The 23,649-nt window shown below is 35.4% G+C and overlaps 1 protein-coding gene across 1 annotated transcript in view; it reads right to left on the reverse strand.

Annotated features, from left to right (window-relative positions):
* The window catches only part of RNF180 (ring finger protein 180), a 62,272-nt gene extending 42,878 nt beyond the window's left edge, over positions 1-19,394 (reverse strand). Inside the window, exons 1-3 of the mRNA XM_059492831.1 lie at positions 19,258-19,394; positions 17,047-17,142; positions 12,603-13,544 (exon numbers count right to left, since the gene is read on the reverse strand). Coding sequence (XP_059348814.1) covers positions 12,603-13,544; positions 17,047-17,142; positions 19,258-19,359 — 1,140 coding nt within the window. The 5' untranslated portion in view covers positions 19,360-19,394. The remainder of the gene's footprint in view (positions 1-12,602; positions 13,545-17,046; positions 17,143-19,257) is intronic.
* Between the last annotated feature and the right edge of the window lie 4,255 nt (positions 19,395-23,649).

The following is a 23,649-nucleotide window of genomic DNA, read 5'->3' on the forward strand; positions in this document are numbered from 1 at the left end:
AGTTACCAAATGATAAATTGTGGCTAGAATGAAAAAAGAGGTCAGAAAACATTGAGGAAACACACAAAAAGGAAGATTGTAATTTTTTTCCCATACAATTATCAGCCCACAGTTTATAGTTTTTTTACAGAAAAATGACTGGCACACAGTTTTTACCTTCCAAGAATCAAAAGTGTAATGTTTCATGCTATTCATATATGTTTGTTGGTTTTTTAACAAACATTTTGCTACAACCAATTGGAGCAGAGTCAGAATGCTCCACAGTCATCTATTCTTTCCAATTCAGGGAGCCTACTCAATGTAACACTCCACATTGCCTGGTTGCTTTCATTATTTAATGTATTTTAGTTCCTTCAGCATGTGCGACCTTTTTGATGTTTTAATGAATGTTATTTCCTCTGTTTCTTAATAATTAAATAATTTCCATTACTTATTTTCTTAATCTGTAAATTGCTTGGCTTCAAAACTAGTATGACAAGAAAAACAGTGGGATAAGCAGACAGATGGAGTTTTTTTTCTAGTAAAAAGCATTTCAGAGTTGCACTATAATTCTAGCTCTCCTCTTCCTGAGACATATTAATTTTAATCTGAAAATGGAAACTGAGATATTTTCTAGATTACATCTACTTTTGATTTTCTAATTTGACTTTTAAAAAAGTCCCTAAAATTCTTGTTTCTAACCCATTTTTGGTGTGTTTGTGTGTGTGTGTGTTTGTTTTTGTTTGGTTAATTTTTTTTGGTTAGTCATTTCACCAATTTCTATACATCTTTTACCAAAACATAATTTAAAATTTTTGCATTTATGGAAGAAAGTGAAAATCATCTTTCTTCACCAGTTGCTTCCTCTCAGTTTCCCTTAGGTAAAATCCCATTTTAGTTCTCAAGCTGCTAGCTAATTATTTTCAATTTGTTTCAAAACCTGTATTAGCAGTGAACTTTAGCAAAAAGTCTAAATCCAAAGCAAAACTTAAAATAGCTTTTAAAAGCTATTGAACAAAATACAAATGAAAGAAATAATGCCATTACATTAGAGAGAAGCATCAAATTATTGATTTAGTTGAGTGTTCATAACGTCAAATATTTATTTGATTGTACATAATTCTACTAATCATACAAGATTGATTAGTCTAAGTACTGCAATCTCTCCTCACACTCTAGACAGAAGAAAATGAGATATACATGATATGAAAATAAGACATCTTCAAATTTTTGACCTGCAAATATTTGGCTTTGATTAACATTTTGTCAAAGTTTAAGATTGTTTTTATAAAGACTATAGGGAGAAAACCTCATCCAATGAATAAGTTTCTTCAGACTGGTAGCATTTTCAAAAAGGTAAGATCTTTAATGAATCAGGACATTTACTTTCCTCATTTTCAATATGTGCAAATGTTTTCTTGCTCATACTCCAATCTCTACCCTTTAGAAACAATGCATCCTATCTCCTAATGCTCAAATGAAGGGTAAAATAGAAACTGGCTTACAAATACTAATAAAGGGAAGTGACAAATTTCTAGCATTCTCACATATGTAAAGCACATATACTCTTGAATGCAGATTAAAAGAGAAACAAACCCCCCATACATTCTATCCCCCATAATTCTAAATTGTAGTAAATGTGAAGCACGTTTAGCTAAATCATCTATAAAGGAAATCATTCCCCTCTGATGTGTAATCATTATATTTTAGGTGTTGATATAGAACATTGACAAATCACAAATCATTATAATTTAGGTGTTTATATAAAGCATTAGATGATCATGTGATATCAGAAAAAGCAGTGTTTCAAATAAAATCTTGGCAGCATCTAGCTTTAGAAAATGACATCACAGCTTTACAGACATAAGGGTGTTACATCATAGCATAGGAAACATTTGTTTTATCTAAATTTTTGGCACAAACTTGTTTTTTGGATGTTACAAAGACATTCTCATGCCCGAAAGACTGCCAGCTTCTTTAGCTGTAAAAGTAGGTGCTATCTTTCCTTACTTCTGAATTATTTCCTTAATTCTGAAATGCTGTTACCATACAATACCTCTTCAGTATTTTGCAGTACTATATATTACTTTCACTAATTTGTTACTTTAACTTTGCCATTTCCTACTAGAATCACTGATTGCTTATCAACTGCAGAAACAGTTGGTATGAAATCTGATCTGTTCTATTAGCATGATGTCTTTTGGATGTGTACAATGACTTTTACTCAGTGATTGCCTGCATAATGAAAGAAATGTAAAGAAAAAAAAATATTTTTAGATAGCATTATTTTCTCCCATAAGGGGTGATGATGAAAAAAAAACTGCTTTGGAGTTGAATACCACTAAAGTTAATGAGACGTTGTGGATTAGTAACATTCATAGACACATTGACTGCTATAAAGCATGAAGAAATGGCTGTGGTTTCCTTATCCCCGGAAGTGTTCAGGGCCAAGCTGGATATGAGCAACGTGGTCTACTGGAAGGAAGACAGAGGGGCAGAGGGGTGAAAATGAGATTATTTTTAAGATCCCTTCTGATCCAAACCATCCTATAATTCTGATTCTGTGAAATAGTAGCAAGCTTTAATTCTCTCAGATCTTAGGAATTTTTTTCTTTAAAAAAATTTAAAAAAAAATTGGAGAATCAAGTCCTGCACTTGAATTTCCATACAAGCCACCTTTAATTTATTTCAGTTATATGTATTCAGAGAGTTTAATACCCTGAAAACTAATCAGAAATACAAAACCTACTCAAACTCTTAGTCACTGAGAATGAGTCAGTAGCAATTCATAGAAAGGAAGAACTAGGAGCACAAAATTTGGGGGTTTTTTTTGTAAAATTCTTTTTTTACTGTGTATTTGATGTTGTTCTTCTGGTTATACACAGTAAAAATCGTGATATGAAAGCACTCTTGTATTATGGTTCCTAGGATTGTTGAACTTTGATTTTCATCTGCCACAAAGCATCTTATGTAACTGTAATTTATTGTGCTCTTCACTCTATCTATGTAATAATAATTCCTGCTGAAATTATAGGATTCACCTAACTGCACAATACTGCAACCTACCTCTGTGAACAGGTCATTATCTTTCTCAGCTGAGAGACTGCAAATTTCATAAATTCTTATGATCCAAGTTGTCTCTAAGCTTCCAGAGAAACTAAAATAATAGATTCTAGACCTTGCAGTTCATAAAAGAAAAAAGCGTACAGTACTTCTATGGTTCTCGGCTGATCATCAGTATTTTCTTGGAATAGCAATCAATAGGGCCTTGGAACAGCAGCAAAGATTCTGTGATCATCTATTGAAAAAACACACTGGTTTTTCGTTGGTTTTTTTTTTTTTTTTTTTTGGTTTTTTTTTTTTTTTGCGGACAGCAATAAAATATGTAATTAATTTCAATGGGCTATTTCTTTCTTCTGTTGTTTTCATTCAGCAAGATACAGTGCCTGTGAGGATGGACTAGGATCTTATTTGTGGCACGGGACATTACCCCAGCTATTGACGCTTTGGGTTGTAGCACTATGAGTATATTATTACTTAAGGCAGAGGTGGCTGCATTTGCAGACTTTCTGTGTCTCTCTTCAGAAAAAACTACAGATTCCTAAGGATGCAAGAAAAGCACAAATATATCAGTGAATACTATTGTATCTTAGCATTCTGAACACCAGTGCTGGCCTGGCAGAGCAAGTAGCAGATGATCCCCTCTGTCTTGTGTAAAATGGGCACATAATGCGTAAGAGTTCTTGGATTCCACTCTGCTGGGATCATTCTATATATCCTAAAAGCGTTTTATAGACAAGCAGCTAAATAAACCTGTATTTCATTTAAATTAAGGAATAAATTCACAGCACAGCCAGCTATTTTGGCCTTCATTACAGCTACTATGACAGTGCATCTACACTATATTCTAGTCTAAATAATCTAGCTTCAAGATGATCATGAAATACATACAGACAATCCTGATATATTGTTTCTATCCAGTAGCATCCTGAGCAATTTTCTCTCCTTCCCAACACAAGTGTTGCTTACAACACAACTCATAACCAAATGCAAGCAAAGGTTCCTCCTGCAAATTTGCAAAACTATTTATTCCACTTGTTATTATTAACCCCAAGCTGTGTAGAAGACATGTCAAAGAGTAGAAGAAGTCAGGTCAGAAAATACCCTTAAAAGCTGTAATCACAAATAATGGCATAAAAAGACTGCAGCTAAAACTAATTAAAACTCTAAAACATTGACATTTAAATGCTTGAGACAGGAGATTCAGGTGCACCTCAGAAAACAGTAGCTGTTACGTGCTATTTTACTCAGATACAACTTCCATACACACTACAACTGCAGTTTTACAAAGGTATGCCGTGCATTTGGGCATGAATCCATCATCCCTAATACCTTCTTAATCCAGTTCTAATCAGTGACAGAATGAATGTGCTAATAATCAAGGTCATGTAGCAACAATAGTTACAATCAGAGCAAAAGCAAAGAGAAACTTTGGCTCAGCAGCAACCCATGCCTGAAATTTACTGCCTCCTTTATTCAGGAAGTTAAAAAAGACATTACTTCATGTACCCACATAGCCCTGTAATGCAGTATTGCTGCTGTAAGAACAACCACTAGCTCAGCACTGACCTTGAAAGGCATCAGGGCTGAGGCAAGACACACTTGCTGCGGCTGGCTCCCCTTGCCCTGCTGGCTGCTTAGCTTTACTTTGTTTAGCTGTGACAGCAATTTCTCTAATTGACCAGATGTCTGCAGTTAATTTGTTTCACTTTTTTTATCTTTTCGTGATACAACAAGTAACAGCAGTTGTTCCATGTATGCTTTTAGCCCCCACAGCAGCCCGCTGAGAGATCCATATGCAGTCTGAGAACAAATCTTGTTATGAGCATCATCACAGAAAGAGTGAACGAAATCCAAGTACATAAATGCGTAACTAGACACATGAAAGATTTACAGTTGCAATAAAAACATGACTATGCAAGAAAAAGAACTGTAAACTATTGTGCTCATTAACAAGAGACTTACATAGATGAATAACTTTGGTCACAAGCTAAACCTTGAAAGTCTAGCACTTTCACTACAAGACTCTCAAATGCTAGAAGGTATCAGCGTGAACTTGAAAACTCAAGGTTGTAGGGCAAGATAACAACACCTGACAGTGTGGATAAACGACACTATATCTCACCCACCTATTTGTCCAAAGTTTAGATTATCACTGGGAGCATGAAAAGCAAACTGACTTTTTGGAAACTGACCGCTAGCCATCTTTGTCAGATAAAACACTGATGTTTTCAAAAAGATACAAAAGAACCAGTGAAGTGTCATTAAGAAAAGTAGCAAGACTGTAAGTATTTCCCCCTACAAATTAGGATCCCTTCCAAGAGGATACTGCAGTTTTGAAGCTGATTACAGAGCTCTATGTAAAATGATTTTGAGAAAAAATGCAATGTATCTGGAGAAATCACAAATCATATTTTTCTGAGATCTTCCTGAAAACTAATACAAGCTTCCTCATTAGCAATCAATGTAAACATATAAGATACACACAAAATGGAATTCATAGAAGAAGTACTTCACCTGCTTAGCTACTAATAAGAATCATTACTAATATTGGCAACTCCTAGACTTAAGCAGCTATTATCCTACCATAACAATTTACATAATTAACACGTTCTAACCATATATAATCATATCCTAACAGAAGTCTAAAAATCCCCCATGAACACAGATGTGCACATACACATTAAGAATGCAAGCATCCCCTGCACAGGCATGAAGAGCCATCCTTTGCAGAACAGAGAGAGGAAGCTTGGGTCCCTCTACTGTTAGCTAGTTAGTTCAGTCCTGCTCCTATGCCTCAGAACCTGCATTTACTGCAAGCCTCTGGAAGAAGTGCAGGCCAAGAGCTCACAGAACGTTCCTGTATTCAATTTAATAACAGAGTGCATTCTGCTGCCACATAATGTTTATGGCTGCACTTTGCTTTTCTGCAAGATAGAACAAAACCTTTGACAGATACTTATCTTTATTAAAATAAAGCAGCCCTTGCATTTACAAAGAAATTCCAAAGTCTGAACAGATTTGTTATCTTAGACTGCTCTCCAGAAAATTAAAGATAAAAGTGATATGCTCAGGGTTTTTGTTACATCTTTGAAAATATTTACCTCACAGCAGGGTTCGGCTGCATTAAAGTAATTCTTTAAAAAGTACTTAAATTATATACTTTTCACTGCCATTTATTAAAACTCTTTCACTCCATCCAACCAGAGGTTTATGGTTTTTTCTTCGTGAAGTTTTATGGATTCCTTGAACACACTGGGTGTGTTAGAAATCATGGTCACAAAGTATCACAGATCAGCTTTCTATTGGAAGTACCAGAATGACAAAATCCACATTTTTACAAGGAGGATTGCAGAAACACCAATAAAACCCAAGAAAGATGAAAAGTAAAACTTGCAAAAAAAGGATAGCAGATTGACATGAGAGGCAAGCAGCCATGAAATGGAGTGCGTGGCAGAGGACCATTACAACATGTCAGGCTGTACAGAGGATGTGACTTTCTGGAATAACATTCTCCTGGGAAGATACCTCAGCACTGGGAAACACAGATGCACTAGCCACATGCGCAGCTTGACACACTCTAAGAAGTAGACACATTTAAACATTCCATGCCATGGTTGCAACCTCTCACAAAGGATAAAATAATAAACTCAAAGCAAAGTATCATCGTCTGAAAGCTACTACTGGAAAGCAATCACTTCGTTTACACACTAATTTTGAAAATTTTGTATTTTGTAAACTATGCTTACTGATGAGAACTAACATTACAAACTGTATATAATTTTCTATATAATATTGTAAGAGACTTAAAGATTAAAATTGCCTCAAATACTGTTAAGATCACCAAAGGACTTTGCTCATTCTGGCCAAACCAACACCACGAGGCAACTGCTCATTGGTTACCACCCTGACCCCTGCCACCCACCCTGCCACTGTTGGATATGCCTTTGTGACTTCCTGGAAATTTGGACAGTAAGTTAAGCCACATGGCAGGAACTAGAGATAAGATAAAGATGGTAATATTGTCTGATTATCTCAGACTAGGAAGAGGTAAACAAGCTGGGGGAACACTGATAATGAACACAAAGCATCCACAAGGAAAGCCAGCTCAGCATCTGTGCTGACAGTCAGCTCTGACTGGGCTCAGCTCAGAAGGAAGAGGCCATGGCCCACTGACTCAAAAGAAGAGGAAAACTGAGCATGGGACCACTCAGCATTGGAAACAAGCAGATCATTTAACCAAGAGAATGGCAGAACTGTGTAATGCAATGAGCATTGATTCCTTTGTTTGCTAAAATGTACAAATGGGGAGAAGTTTTGAGTGACCTTGGACCCTCACTACTGAAAAGACCAGAAGAGGACCATTGGGATGATGTCTGGAACCACAGTTGGTGATACCTTTTTACTTAATCTGTCTCTCACACTCTTTTTCACTCCTCTCCTCTCTTCTTCTATTTCTTTCTATCTCTCTCTACCTCCCACTTACTTTAGATGAAATTCATACTATTGCCTTCAGCATTTGGTCTCGTTTGCACCTTAATTTGGGCAGAGGCTTTGCTCAAATAATGGGATCTTAACATTATTTTGTCATAGTTGGCAGGATACTGTGATCTGAATTTTCTTTGACAATAGTACAGTTCCCTCTAGGGGGGGTTGTGTGGTTCCTTCCCTGGGAACACTTGGAAACTTTGCCACAGCTTTCCTCTGAGGAAGGTTACATGTTTTCTCCTGTGGGAACTTTTGAAAAAATGGCTGTCCAGGGTAGTCAGTGCAAAAAAAGTATTTTTGTATCCTTCCTTGAAAAATTTGTTAGTTTCCCTCCTACATGACAGGTGGGTTTATGCAAGAAAATTAACCTATTTGTTCCTCATAATGAGCTACTGGTTATTCAAAAATAGGAAGATGAAATAATCGTATCCTTATGAGATTTGGTGAAAGAATAGCACTTTCAGTTAAATAAGGAAAATGAAAAAAGAATGCAAGTAGAGGAATTGCTAGCTGTCAAGCATGATGATGCCCAAATGCTTCAGGCAGAACTTTGGAATACGAATGAGAAAGAGGGAGAATCTTAGGGGAATAACTGCAGGATGCAGAACCTCTAACATACTCTGAAACATGATCTTGTAACTCGACATTATTTTGTTCAGTTGGGAGGAGTTGGGAGACAGTGCATGAGTCTGTGGTTTTGCAAAAGAGCAAAATGTAACATTGACTTTGACATCTGATGACAAGGCAGTAGCGTGTTGATACTTAATTAAAATTGAAACCCCAAATGACTGCCAGGATCAGCAAAGAGCTACTGAAATGGTGCCTTATGTATCTACTAAGATATCAAAGCCTGGTCATACATCAGGCAAGACTGAAATCCATTAATATTAATTTATTAGAATACTGGAAATCTGGGTATACTTTCAGGATGGCAAAGAGGTAAAATCATTGGAGTAAAACAGAGCCAGTGTTATCTGCCAAACTGATAAGGTTAATTCATGGCTCCTGGATGAGAAACTGAAGTCTGCTAATCTTAACCCTAAAAGAAATCTGGGCTAAGCCATTAAAGCACTCCCTAATTCACAAATTCAACACTTCCTAAAATTTTGCAAGCAGTCTTATTTCCTCCAGATGTGAAATAAATCAGAGGAATGCCCCATGAAAAGATGAAGGAAGCAACAAGAGGAGTGCACCAAACACTTCATGAAACAGAAGGTAAAATTCTAAGGGGTAATCTGCCAGGAAGTTTGTGTTGCTTTCTTCTCCTAGGAGTGCCAGCATTCCCTGCCCACACTGAAGATCAAAAGAACCAGCTCAGAGAGGGTGAATCAGTGGATTTACATGAGAAAGTTTGCAGAAGCCAGCTAAGAAGATACAATAATGACTTTTCCTTTAGGGCCTTTATCCTCCCTGGTAGACACGACCTCTGAATCAACACTGGATGGATTTTTCATCCTCCCAATAATCTGTCTGTAGTAGGCTGAATTTTCACTTTTCTTTTTATAGGAACCTGCCAACATATGAGACCAAGCTGCATGAAACCAATGAAGCTTTTAATTGCTACCATAATTGCTTGTAGTATCAACTTATTAATGTTTGTGATTTGTTTGTGTTTTCACTGTGAGTGAACCTGTTGGGAGACCATGTATTAGTCAAACCATTTTATGTGTTGTTAGTTTGATGTTTTGCCAAGCTTATTTTGTCTTTTACTGGAAAAAAAATGGTGTGGGAAGACCTTTTACTTTTGTCTCATAAATGTATAATTTTGTCTAAATCAAATTTAGCCTGGGAGTTGGCATAAGAATTTATGTATATTTGGAATCATACAAATACATATTAACCAGTTCTGCCTCAAAAGGCTTTAGATTTAGGATGATTTGGCTACATTTTTCAGAGATATTAATGAGTGAGCTGAATAATCCTAAAAAAACAAATGTTCCATGCGAAATGGAACATTTCTTTTTTAGACCAGAAAGACAGACAGCCATGGACCAAAAAAGGGGCATGGGTATAACACAAAAAGGCTGTTTACCAGATCTTAAGCAACTTTACTTGTGACCAGTTTTGGAACAAAATATGTTATCAATCATGAGACATTCCAAATCAAATCAGAGATTTATATTGCCTGTTGAATATGTCTGATGTACACTGACTTTTTACAGTGTGTCCTAACAGAGTATTTTAACTTCACCTAATTTATTTTATTTATGCTAATCAATATAGTTACTCTAGTGCATTCTGCACCACATGCACTTCTCAGTTGTGGGTGCAATTTACTCTGGCAGCAACGAGGGCCATTTGCACCCTGAAACAAAAATTAAAGAAAACAAAAATCCAAAAAACCCCAACCAAACCCCAAAGAAAACAAAAACAAAAAAAAACCCCAACCAAACCCAAAAAACCCCAACATAGAATTACTCAGCTAGACAGGAACATTGCCTCTAAAATTCTTTCAACTACAGTGGATATTGTTGAAAGAGTACACTTTGAAGTGTTTATATTAAAAAATTTGAAGTATGTAAGCACACTTTTTCAACAAATCCATTCACACTTACTCCCAGTGTGCAACTGTGTAATCAGCTGTACTAAGTGACCTGAAAATCTACTTCAGAGCAGGCTAACTGACCCATCTTAACACATAATGTATGTATCTATTGGGGATACTGGCCTATGGGACTTAAAAATCAAGATGCTCTCTGTAATTCTATGGCTAATGTTGGCCTACATCCAACAGACACACTATTGCAGAATCCATCACATCCACTACCAATTAAACAACATGCAGATCCTTGTGTATCACTGGTAGGGGCAGTGCCTAATCAGGATTGGGTTAATAAGTGGAATTGGATTTGTATTTTTAATGATTTGCACAGCTATTGTACATGGTATGATTACTTGTGTTGTTGCTTCTGCTGTTTCTGTATTTTCTTGTAGGGCCCTCTACCTCTGTCACCCCCACAGACAACCCATGAACTGAGGAAGAGGCCCTAGAATCCAGTGTTTGAGACACAGGGTGGTGTAAGAAAAACCAGCTCAGCATCTGTGCTGACAGTCAGCTCTGACTGGGCTCAGCTCAGAAGGAAGAGGCCATGGCCCACTGACTCAAAAGAAGAGGAAAACTGAGCATGGAACCACTCAGCACTGGAAACAAGCAGATCATTTAACCAAGAGAATGGCAAAACTGTGTATGCAATGAGCAGTGATTCCTTTGTTTGCTAAAATGTACAAATGGGGAGAAGTTTTGAGTGACCTTGGACCCTCACTACTGAAAAGACCAGAAGAGGACCATTGGGATGATGTCTGGAACCATGGCTCGTGATATCTTTTTACTTAATCTGTCTCTCACACTCTTTTTCACTCCTCTCTTCTTCTATTTCTTTCTATCTCTCTCTACCTCCCACTTACTGTTAGATGAAGTTCATACTATTGCCTTCAGCATTTGGTCTCGTTTGCACCTTAATTTGGCTAGACACATCTCTCCAATAATCAGATCTTAACAAATGTAACTAAAATAATGTTGGAATAGGTTAAGCATGTCTTAACAAGAAAAATTCTGAAAGTATCTTTCTTCCTTAGCTATCAAAAATTCAGAAAATCTGTACAATGTCTTATTCTTGAAAGTAATGTCTAAAGATTAAAGATGTTAAAGACCGTAGGTGACATGATAAAATTGAAAAATGTACATTGTGCTTGTGCATCATCATTTCACTTACCAAAACAATGTGATCTGGAATTTTTAAAGCCATTTTAAGGATCTGGACAGATCTTTATAGGCTTATTAGAAAACAAGTATTCAATATTAAGACATCCACATTCTCAGCTTAATAGATGTATTTTACAAGAACAAATTTTCAAAAGGTCTCAATAGCAGTTGAAGTCTTAAAGCAAAACAAAAAGCCTTCCTAAAGAAGAAAGAATATATGCACACCATACTGAAAAGACTCATAATATTTCCAAGACCCATTACGTTTTCAAGCTGGTTCTCACATCTAATTGAGAGAGACACCCTCTAAGTATCTCTCTTAAATCTTGAATTCACAATGACAAATCTACCCAAAGGAGGAATAATTGCTTGAGTAGATACTACTTCTCTGATTAGTTACTAAGGTTGCTCTTGCTTACCACACAGTTTTTTTGCAGGAAATTTATGATGAGAAATTTTCTTATAAAGGCATATTTATCATTAGTCATTCTACTAAATTTGAGAGCAAACCAAAACTGTGTTAGTCATTTCATGACTGGCTTTCCTTCCAAGCCTTCCACCAAAAATTGTGACTGCCTATCACCTTTAATTCTGTTCTGCTTTATATGCCTTAAAAAAGGAAACCATTACTGTCCAATTGATAAGAATATGTACCAGTTTGTGTAAGATTTGCAGATAAAATATTTATCTGCAAATATTATTACTGTTACTTAAAATATTAGTCCTATTAAGAACTAATATTTTAAATAACAGTAATCAACTCTTTACTCATAGAAAAATAGTTTTGGAATAACAATATTGTTATGGAATAACAATAACAATATTGTTATGGAACAACAACAACAACAACAACAACAACAACAACAACAACAACAATAATAATAATAATAATAATAATAATAATAATAATATACAAGAAATAATGAAGGCATTTAAAACATACTTAACTATAAAGTTAACTCAAAACACCATTAACTTAAAGTTAGAAAATTCTGTCATGGTAGGGTTCCTCATTTAGAAGATTCAGATTTTTAGTTTTTCTTTAATCCCACAGATTAAATTTCACTGTGTTTTTTCCCACTTCAAATTAATATTACATCACAAAACAATAAGAAGGCCAGTGAAAACCCATCATGTTTTGATTTTGCCCAGAAAGAAAACCTGATATGACAGAATTAGAAATAAAACTACATATAGGAAGGGTTCACACATCTTTGCTTGCATGATACCTGACTGTAGGTCAGGTAGGAACTGTAGACAGTTCCACATTAAGCCAGTATTAAAAGACAACATGGAAAAAAAAATATGAATTATTTCTAAAAGCAAGTCAAACTATACCAAAAAAGTAGCATAATTAATTTTAAACACTTACTTGCTTCAGTAGATATTGTTCTCGCCTTTGTTTTCTCCTCAGGCTTTTTGACTTGTTTCTTTCTCTTTTACTCAGCTTTTGGTTGAAGGAGATACTCGTAGGCTGCACAAGACCACCAGGTGTGATGTACTGTTTGTCTTCTACAGCCCTTGTAGGCGAGGAAAGATTCATCACAAATGGTGACCCATCAGCAATGACAGTACCAGAAGATTGTCCAGTAACTTCAAAGTCACACTCACTTTCAGTGTCTCTGTGTAGTAATGTGGTAACAGAAGTAACTTGAAATTGTTTTTGTAGTATCTCAGCCCTGGAACTATACAGATCCTGAAAAGAACTACCACCTTTTCTACTGGCCTCTAATTGCAAGCTCCCTTGCACATAAGCAGGTGCATTTTCACTTGGGCCATGATAGAGTGGTCCCATGCCGCAAGTTTCATATAACACAGGTGACAAAACAAGTCTTTCTCTGATATTTAAATTCAAGCTACATGATCTGTGAAAAGGTTTTACAGTGCATGAATCTTTTATAGGATAGGAAGAAGGAAGATTTCTTTTTTGATTTAATGTTTTTAAGGGAAGTTTTTTACTTTCTATCTCATATCTAGGAGCTCTTAATTCTAGACAAAGTGCTTCTGTTAATCTTCCAGCACCATTATTACTTCCAGCTGTGTATGAAAGCCCTTGATTTATGATTTCCAAAGTTGCAGTTACCACTTTATGGCAGGTATCCTTGTTAAAACCAGACTGAATTTTGAGAAGCAAATGTTTCTCTGATGATTTTGACAATTTAACAGAGAAAGGTGGCCGATCCTCAGTCCAAGTTTTGAAGAAATGTATATTTACTAACTGTCCACAGGAACATTCTTTGTTGTAAACAAAGTTAAAGCCACCTAAGCAGGCCTCACAGAATGGACAGTGCAGTTTTCCAATTGTCCACTGTGCCTATTGACAAAAAGAGGAAAAAATAAAACACACAACATGTTCACTGAAAATAAATGAGCAAGAAATAATTCCTGAAGTTATTTTCTCCTTTAGTAAGAGGATTTTCTTCTTGTTTTTCAAATAGAATAAAAGATACTTCACAGCAGAAAGCAAATTCACCATAAATAATGTTCTGGTCAAAGCTTGGCTTGCTGCAAGGATAACAAATTCTAAGAAAACTACAACACACATTGTAAAATGTACAAGCTTTAAAATATGTTTAGAATTTGTCCACAGATAGAATAATGCTGCAATACTAATGAAAACATTAGATCTTTAAAGTAGTGAAATCAATTTCCCAAATTAATCTGGAATTGGCAAGCACAACTTCTCAGCTGAGTGTTCTGAGCACTTATACATTTCTTGCATACTAAGTATGGTGAAAGAAGATTTCTTACAAGAAGAATATAGCTTTTCACTTTGATTAACCCACAAGAGCTTAAAATGGTATTTGTATTTTTGGTGTATGTAGCATTACAACATAATCTCTGTGCAGAAACCATGACAAATCCTTAATACTCTATATATAGGGAGACAGTTATTTTCATTATTTATAATTTTATGAATTCTTTTCAACCATGAAGGCACTTTTTCAAAAGAAAATACATATCAAAAATCTATAAATGCCTACATATTAATACAACTATTAGTCCTCCTATATATTTAGACAACCATTAGTATTTTCAGCAATTATATTCATTTGTCAGCAGTACTGTTGAGGACTAAAGTTATGCAAGTGTTTGTAGGATCAAAGCCCAGAGAAACAACAATATCAACTCCAGCCACACTTAACTGACTTGAGTGTCTAAAGAACTATGAATACAGAAGGTGCTCAACATTTCTAGTTTAAGCATTGCTTTCAGTTGTAAATGCCCTTCAAGGTGATTTGGACAGCTATGTCCACAACTGATGCTTGTCCCATTCAAAGGTACAGAAAATGTCAGAAAGACCAATTTAGCAGTTTCAGAAAAAAACTCCAGCAACTTGTGTGGAAAAAAGTTATTTTCAAAAAGAATAGTTTACACATAATCACAGGCTTTCAAATTCTTGAGAATTCTGCAAACATTCACAATGGCTCTCAGTTTAATAAGACTGACCGATGTGTACACAGGCCATTCCCAAAGAAGAGTTAAGCTTCTTCAGAGATTTACTCTTAAGTCTCCCACAATCCATTTCCCAGATGGCAGGGGGCTAGACTAGACATTAAAATTAAGAGAAAAGCACTTTCTCGTGACTTTATTGGGTCTTTTTGGGGTGGAATAGCATCCAATCTTCAAATGGAGAGGCGAAATGATTCACAGAAGGCCAGAAGCCTGCAAAAAAATTGACATGCAGGACACAGGAGGAAAAAGGACACCTCCATGCCCCATGTGCACAGAGATTGGGAGATGAGGTATAGTACCAAGGAGCCTGGGACTGATTTAGCGTGAGTTTGGCAATGGAGTGTGGAAGCACTGACTCAGTAAAAGAAGTAACAGCCTACTAGTGGAGGAGGTGGTAGGGGGAAAATCAACAAGATCTGAAAGAGTGCTGAGGGTACATACATTTAGTGATGGACTGCATATGGAGGGAAAATGGAAATGGTTAGAAAAAGAAACCAAAACAAGCAATAAGTGATGGGTAACAGAAAATCCAGGTCAACAAAGGTCACTAGCAGCACTAGCTACATATTTATAATTATTGAAGATTAACTATACTAATACGTACATGAAATCCAAGAAGATTGGTTAAGAATAGGGACAGATGGCAAAAAAGAACCGGCTGGGAAGCAGTGGGTTTTTACAGCCTGCAAATAGACTTTGCGCTTATGCAGAATGATTTAGCCTTTGATTCAGGAGTCATACAGGAGAAAATAACACATGATCACAAAATTATTCAGAGCTCAGGAGGATCTGGAGGTAAGTCAGAATTGTTTAACACCCTGCTTTCCCCCGCACTTACCCATAAAAACACAGGATCTTGCCAGAGGAGACAAAGTGAATGAGGCAAGAGTTCCAAGGATATTAAGTGACACAGTGAACACAAAGATGTCAAAGGTGTACACAGAGAATTGCCTTGTCTGCCTTTTTCACCAGAGGAGAATTGCTCCTCTGCATCCTTAAGCAAATGTGCCAAGCATTCAATGGGTTTTATATTTCCTCGGTCCCCAGTTTGACCCTCCAGGTTTTCAAATGCAAAAGCTAAAGGTGCAAAATAATAATTTAAAAGCTAAAAGTGAAAAGAATAATACTACTATCAATATTGAATTCAATTATACTGAAATAATTTAAGAGGCAAAAAATCCTCTAAAAACTGCCTTATTATTAAAGATTCATGGTTAGGCGATATTGTAAAGTGACTCATACTATAACTCAACTCATGAACTGTAATTTTCAAACATACCTCTAAGATTAGTGTTTCTGAACATAACTATTATAACACAACAATGTTTAATTCATTGAAGTAGAGGATATCACTAATTTTAAAAAGTTTAATTAATGTTTAACAGAAAAATCCCACATAGAGGAATACAAAGAAGGAAGATTAAGGTTTTCTAAATTTCTGTATCCTTAGCTCTACAGTCATAACAATTTTTTTCTCTTTGTGCATTATTTTCAGTATAGGCTTGCTTAGGGCAGAAATTACTTAAAATACAGCAAAATTTTACACTGAAGTCTAAGAAGTCTAAGAATGCAAATAAAATTTACTTATCAAAATCAAAGATTCATAAAAGAAAATCAGTGAGGCAAAAAAACCCACTGCTTCTGCTTATTGGTATCTATGCCACAACATTAACTTCTAGATTGTCAACAACTTACAGAAAATACCAACTGAAGCAGTCAGTACAACAGGAAATTTATGAGATGGTTTGTAATTTACAAATGGGCAGCTAAAACTCAAAAGCAGTGACACTGGCTTGTCATCAGACCTTTGAATTTGCAGAAAAGTATCTATTTTATATTCATATGACATATAAGAGCATATTAAGTATAAAAGACTTAAGTATAAAACACATCATATTCCAAAAACTGATCTCTTAACAAATCTGGAGTCCACTTTTATGGGAAAACGTGCTTCCTGTTGTCCCTGTCAACCTATACATCAAGATATGATGCTCAAAACAAAGAAAACCCCAAAGCCCAGATAATAAATATAATATTAAGCATTGACAAACATGCAGAGAGGCCCATGACAGTTATTTGGACAGCCATAAATACATTGATCTGTTAAAGAGTAGGAACAGAATTTATCACTCGTAGCACTTCTGCATATATTAAAAAGCAAAACAAAATTAAATAATATTTTAGAGAGGAAAAAAACGGTAATGGTAAATGGTAACGATAGACATTCCTGAAAAGAATTCCCTCAGTTACAAGGTCTCTGTAACATATATGGACCTTGCCAGAATAGTGTTCTTGAAATTGTCCCCCTTAATTATTTTACATGCTGAATAATGAAGATGCAAGAAAAAAAAATCTACTACCTTTTCAATCACACATTTCACCCACTCTGGAATGGCTTCTAAACTCACATGCCATACGTTGCAAGAATTCTGAGCAGCAGCTGAAGGTTGTGATATCTGTTAATGAAACAATTACACTGTTACTCAAAATTTATGTAAGCTTTCTTTTCTTTGAATATAGCCAGAAGACAGTTCCCCAAAACCGGTAAACATTAAGAAATAAAAAATCTCAAATCTTTAAGCTAAAGATCAGATAGATATTGCCAGTAATTATCTATTTCTGAATCTAAAAATATTGGGCAAACTCCTGCGGAAATATAGGTGTCTGGAGGTGGTTTTGTTTTGTTTAAAAGAACAGAAAGTATGCCGTTGCAGGCCTTCCAAGAATATCTGGAAATTGATTTTAGAATCACTGTGAGCTGGCATAATTTTTCAGTAAAGATAGAAAAATATAAGTTAAAATTTACATAAAGACTGTGATCAGCAATGCACAAATGCAATGAGTAGAATTAATTTTCTGGGATTTTTAGAATAACTAATAGAGTAACCAGGTAGTCTTATCAACTTTCACGTTTTTACAGCAATAATGTGATCAAATGAAGAGAAATCTAAAAACCTGTAGCATTTCACTAATTGATATTAAAATAAAAACAATTGCCTAACTAAATAAGTGTTACAGGGATGGCTAAAATTATAAGGAAACTGGTGAGAAAGTCTTAAAATCAGCTGCTAAAATTTATGAATAAGGAAAGTTGTCAATGCCCATGTTATTAAAGTCATTGAAATAAAAATTTTATTCCGCTGAGAATTAGAAGTGGGGCTATAGATAGAAGATAGAAGATTTTAAAAATTTTCCAAGTATTGACAGAAGACAGATCCATTTATTATGCCTATGCTGGCTTTTTGTCCTATCTGTGAAGATCATCTGCACTTCAATGTGCATTTAATTATTAGTGTTTAGACTGTGGTCTTAACTTCAACATTTGTTTTAAAATTTGTTCCGCATTTTTCTTCATTCATTATTCAGTTATGTCTCTGTGTGAAGGTCTAAAAATCATCTGTGAAAACATGCTGAAAACATTAGTCTTCTCATCCTAATACTGTCTTTTCCTCCCAACCTCTTTAGATATAGCATTAAATTACACTTTTTAATTTGCTATCTACATAAATGGAGGAGACACTGCCTCAGCCATGTGCAATGATGGGTCGATCTCCACTCACAACTAAAAGCTCCACCATAGGGAACTTGGATAAAGATATCTTTTTATTTTCACTACATTTTTTTCCATGGAAGGAGTTGGAATTTCCACATTCCCCCCCGAAAAATCACTTCAAACCATGCATAAAAGAACCATCAAATATAAAGTGAAAAAATTATTCTAAAACTTCAAGCTCTGTAAGCAGAGTGATTAAAATGGGTTTTATTGATAATACTATCATGATCTTAAAAACTAACTTTGTTTCTACATCCATTGATTGTACCCCTCTCTAGTGTGCAAAAGAATGTTATTGCATTACTAACACATTAATAAAAAACATCACCACCTTCTCTTGTATTTGCTTTTTAACTTTGATTCAAGAGGCTGTAAGCCTTTTTGGCACATTTGGAAAGACCCTAGCTCTTTATGATTAGTAGCTGCCATTATAAAACAGTAGGAAATACTTCGTCATGGTTTTATTTTGTGCAATAATCCTTCTGTTTATTTTAATAAAAACAATATAAATTACTGAGCAGGGTATAACCCTGCTTAGGGCAGACTAATCTTCTGAGCTATTTTTGTGCACAGACTACGGCCCACATTTAAAAAATGAAGAGCAAAATATCCATGATGTAGGGATATTTTACACACAGTTAACTACCAGAGCGGAAATTAGAACCAGTCTTTAAAAAACACCTTATACACAAAGAGTTGTCCATTAAGAGATATTAAAAAAAAAAAGACTGCTTTAAAACCATCAAAACCAAACCCCATTTTTATATTAGAAATGGTAGTGCTCTATATAAGCTAGTAGCCAAGTGTCCATGAGCACAAGCCTGCATATGGCAGAACATGAAGGTGATCACTGCCTACTTGGCTTCACTAAAATTATTTCCTCCACTACTCTCTACAGAAATGTCTTTACTACATACGAGAGATTAAGTACAAAGTGAGGCTAAGTCTAATACTTCTTCATTGAAAGTAAATGGCACCAGAAGAACTTACAAACTCCCTCAGAAGAAGCTATACTTACTTGGGATGTTTTTTTCTCACTACATTTTGCAAGACAAACAGAATTTTCTATATATTTTCTACATTTCCAGCAACAGAGAACACCAGCCTCTTGATTGTTCATTATGTCAGCTTGGGATGTTGCAGCTCTGTATGTTGACCTGTAAAGACCACAAAGCATACAATTTGGTCACCCACTGAAACACCAGTTTTCTCTTGAGACCTTGAAGTCCATAAATACTCTCACCACTGTAGTGGAGACTAACACTCTACTTACAAACGTAATCTGATATTATATAGCATGTTATCTAGATGTTTTTAATAGTAACATGAAACAGCCAGTTCTATTTCCAGGTTGCAAAAAGAACTAAATAGCAACAACAAAAGACAACTAAAACCAAAATAAAATAAAACAAAACTGAACAATCAACCAAACAAAAATCTTGTCCAATATTTGGACAAAAGATAAGAGAACTGGACATATTCCAGTTTTTATGGAATACATACACACATATAATGCCAGATAACAATAATGAATGCCAACATAAAACTACAGATGACTGATTCCTTTCTCAACATGCCCCTGGAGGCTTGCTCCCTTAAATTATTTTGTGTGCAAGGATGAACACTACTGGTGCAACCATTTTTCAAGACACCAGAAGGACAAGACAAATATTCTATTTTTCTCTTTTTGGGTCTTGCTGCATCCTGATGGTCTCTCTGGTCTTCTCTAGCTTCTTCCAAAATCTTCCCCTTTTGTCAAGTTTTCTCCTAAGACCCTCCAACTTTTCTTTCAAAGTACTTATGTTTTTACCCCCTTGTGCTAGCCACATGAAAAAAAATAAGAAAATCTTTTTCATCTACATAGCAACTCAAGCCCTGTAGTAGAGTTAGGCCTACTCCAAGTGCTGAAGTGCACAGCACTCAATGATGGGCATGCTGGACTATAAAACTAAAAATCAGTGTAAAAAGTTTCAGAGTCCAAACATCTAATTTTCCAACTATTTTAACATTTAAATTTTTTCAGTTTTCACTAACTAAAGAAACTTTGAGGTCTTCACTAAAGGCTGTCTGAAGAGCAGTTTGCCTTATTGAAAACATACAGACTTTTGCATTTTCCCCATTTCTACCTTTCCTTTTTCTGCCTTGTTTTCTGATTTAATTAAAGACAATGAAACACACAGAGAGGTTACTTATTATCTTTTATTTACATCTGAGGTCTTCATTCAGCACAATTTTTGCTTTTCTATAAAAGTAAAGGTCTAAAATATAGTCTGACAAGGACAAGCAGAAACATCTATACATATAATAGACTCTGAGTTTATGCGCAGTTTTTAACAATCAGATGGATCCACTCTCAGCTTAAGAAGTGAAATTAAGGTAAACATTAAATATTTCCTTGCAATATCACAATTAAAAAGAATTTTTATTAAGGGTCTACTAATGAATCTTAGGACAGACAAGCAAAGGATCATGCAAGAAACAATTACATAAAAGCTAAGAACTTATACTAGCAACCTGTCTTGTTCCTGACAAAATTTGAATGATTCAAAGACTTTGACTTAAGCAGAACTTCAGTTTTTACTTAACCAAAACTTAGTTTTTACTAACCTACCTTTGTCAGTGCTGCTACTTTCTGTATCAGACACATTTCAGAATGTAACATATAAAATAATGAACTTGTCTATGAATGATTTTTTTTAAAGTAAATTCATTCTCTGAAAATTTTTAGAAGTACTTTGTATCCCTTTGCTGTTATAACACTAGGCACCACAGGGTATTGAGAGAATGATTATCAGTTATGAATTTCTTTATATCACTCAAACACTTTAAAGCTGTTCTAATTAATTTAACCTTCACAAATTCATAATACACTTCTAGAATGAATCTAATTTTACAACAGTTCAGTGTGAGCATCAAATCTAAGATCAGCCAGGATGGACCGAAAGATATTTTGCATGCAGCTAGTTCACACATTCTTTTAGGTACAGCCATATCCTTATCTACCCAAATATCTTCTTGATATGAGGTGATACATACTTGCATCACTTTTTATGCTGTATTTTTTTTATCCAAATGATATATTTAAGTCTCTATATACATTCTGTTCCCCTTAGAGAACAGGATGTCTTGCTATCTTTTGAACAGCTGCTTCATTTGAAGCTGATGACTGGAGCAGGGCAGGAACCACTTTGGGATAGAGCTCTCAATAATCAGATAAAAGACTGATGAGCACCTGCTCTATTTAAAAGGCAAGGTTCAACTCATGCAAACAAAGGCTCTCTAAGGATCTCACTGGCATTTGAACTGATGTAAACATCCTCCTTCTCTATAACATCTTCTAAGATCTACTGCAAAATAAAACGTCTTTTAATTATTTATTTTGTTTAGTTAGTTATACCCTTTGAGTGGTTCTTCTTAGTTCAGCATATACCTTTTATTTAAAATTACACTTACATAAGAGAAATGAGTGCATAGTATAAGTGTAATGACACACACAGCATGATTGTATTTTATTGTGTTTTGTGTAAGCAAGAGTGCTGATAGTGAACTACATGGAAAAAATCCAAGTCAAGTGGATACTTTTTAAAATATTACAGTACAGCAGGCTGAAGTGTTCTTCTGGCCTAGGAGTATTTAAAAAGTAAGCAGGTGTATTAAAAATCTGCTTGTCTTTTGCAGACCTCACAAAGGAGAGAAGAAACTCTACAGATGCATGTCAACACACTGCAGAAGTTTCTACACACATCATGTTTCTCGTTTACTGCATTAATATGCACTTTTATTTTGTTTTGCATGTAAGTTCAAATGAATGCATACGACCACAGAATTTTGAAGGTTTTTTGTTTAGTTAAATGCAGTTTGACCATAGTGTCTTAGTCTCCTTCAGCAAAAAGTGTCTACATAAAAAGTTTTTCATTTGGAACTCCAAAAATAGTGTCAGACCCTGAGTGGGCCTTTTTATCTCAGTACTAGGTCACGTGTGGCTGCACCGCTTTCAGGTCAGTTGCTTTGTGTGAGCTCACGCTTGCCTCCCAAGTAGTATGCAGACATATCAGAGCGTTTAAAAGCCTATATTCTTCCATGGCGACTGTCTGATGACCTTCAAACTCTTTTTTGTTATTTAGTACCAGTAAAACTAATAGCAGAGTCCTAAGACTTCCTTTCCAAGTCAGTCTCGGTTCCCTTTCTTGGAACTCATTGGTCTAATCTTCTCTTAGAGACCTTTGATGAAGATTTTACAGCCTTCCCAAACTACTTCATTGTCTTCTTATCTTTTATTATTAACTTTTCCCCAAATACTTACATGGAATTTTCTTCTAAGTTCCCTTATTTGCTGTGAATACAGAGAACAAAATTGCTCCTTTTGTGCAGAACATTTTAAAACTTTAAACACTTATTAGATATTAGCTTCAATCTTGTCTTTGAACTAAATAAATCTTTCTCTTTTTCCTCAGAGATAATGCTTTCTTGATCTCCAACTGCCACTGCTATTTTGTGAACTCCTTCAAAAGGGTCAGCTATTCTTGCTGAATCCAAGTTCTGGACACAGAACTCACTGCAGTTTTACCAGCTGAGAAGACTAGACAGATTACAAAAATTATCTAAATCATCTAAATTTCTTATAAAGTTCCAATTGTATAATATATTACATTTTGGTAATTCTGTCTTCAAAAGGATTGCTAAAAAACATGAAGTAGGACTCCTATTAAAAATTCTCGTATGTTCACAGTGAAGAATGAAACACAATCCCCTAAATTTCTGTTGAAATCCGGCCTAGAATTTCAACTTGCCCTTCATTCACAAATATATAAAAATGAGAAAATAAGTGTAGCAACACAAGTGGTTATCAATGCCTTTTCTTCAAAAATCACTTATGACCCCTTTGGAGCATTGCAGCCATTAAAATTACAATAATATTTACACCTTAGTAAGAAACTAGGGCACTGAAACTTCAGCAACAGTTATTGACAGTCTTAAAAAAAAATTAGATGAGAGTCAGCTTTGTAGGAAGATGATAGAGAAAAGCTAAATGAGCTGTTCTAGCCAACAAGAGTCCATATCCCAAGTTCCTGTTCCCAGAAAAGGAGGAACTGATACTTTACCAGACAGAGAGACAACCATGGGTGGCCAGCATGATACTTTTGTATCATGTAACCCATGTAATAAACCGAAGTTAAAAAAAAAAAAAAGTTGCTTGCAACAAATTTCTTGACTTGCTTAATCCACTGCGGCATGCTGCCTAAGTCAACAGGTCGTCCAGGCACTGCTGGATATGGAGGGTGTAAATGGCTTTGACAGGGAGCAGACCTGGCGGGTCACTGGAAGATCACGGATCGGCGTGTGACCTCGTATTTCCAAGAGATCCCAGAGTCAGAGCTGCCTGTTTCATGCTCTTACACATCCCGCACTA

The sequence above is a fragment of the Ammospiza nelsoni genome, chromosome Z, assembly GCF_027579445.1.
Source record: "Ammospiza nelsoni isolate bAmmNel1 chromosome Z, bAmmNel1.pri, whole genome shotgun sequence".
In the NCBI taxonomy this organism is placed as follows: Eukaryota; Metazoa; Chordata; class Aves; order Passeriformes; family Passerellidae; genus Ammospiza; species Ammospiza nelsoni.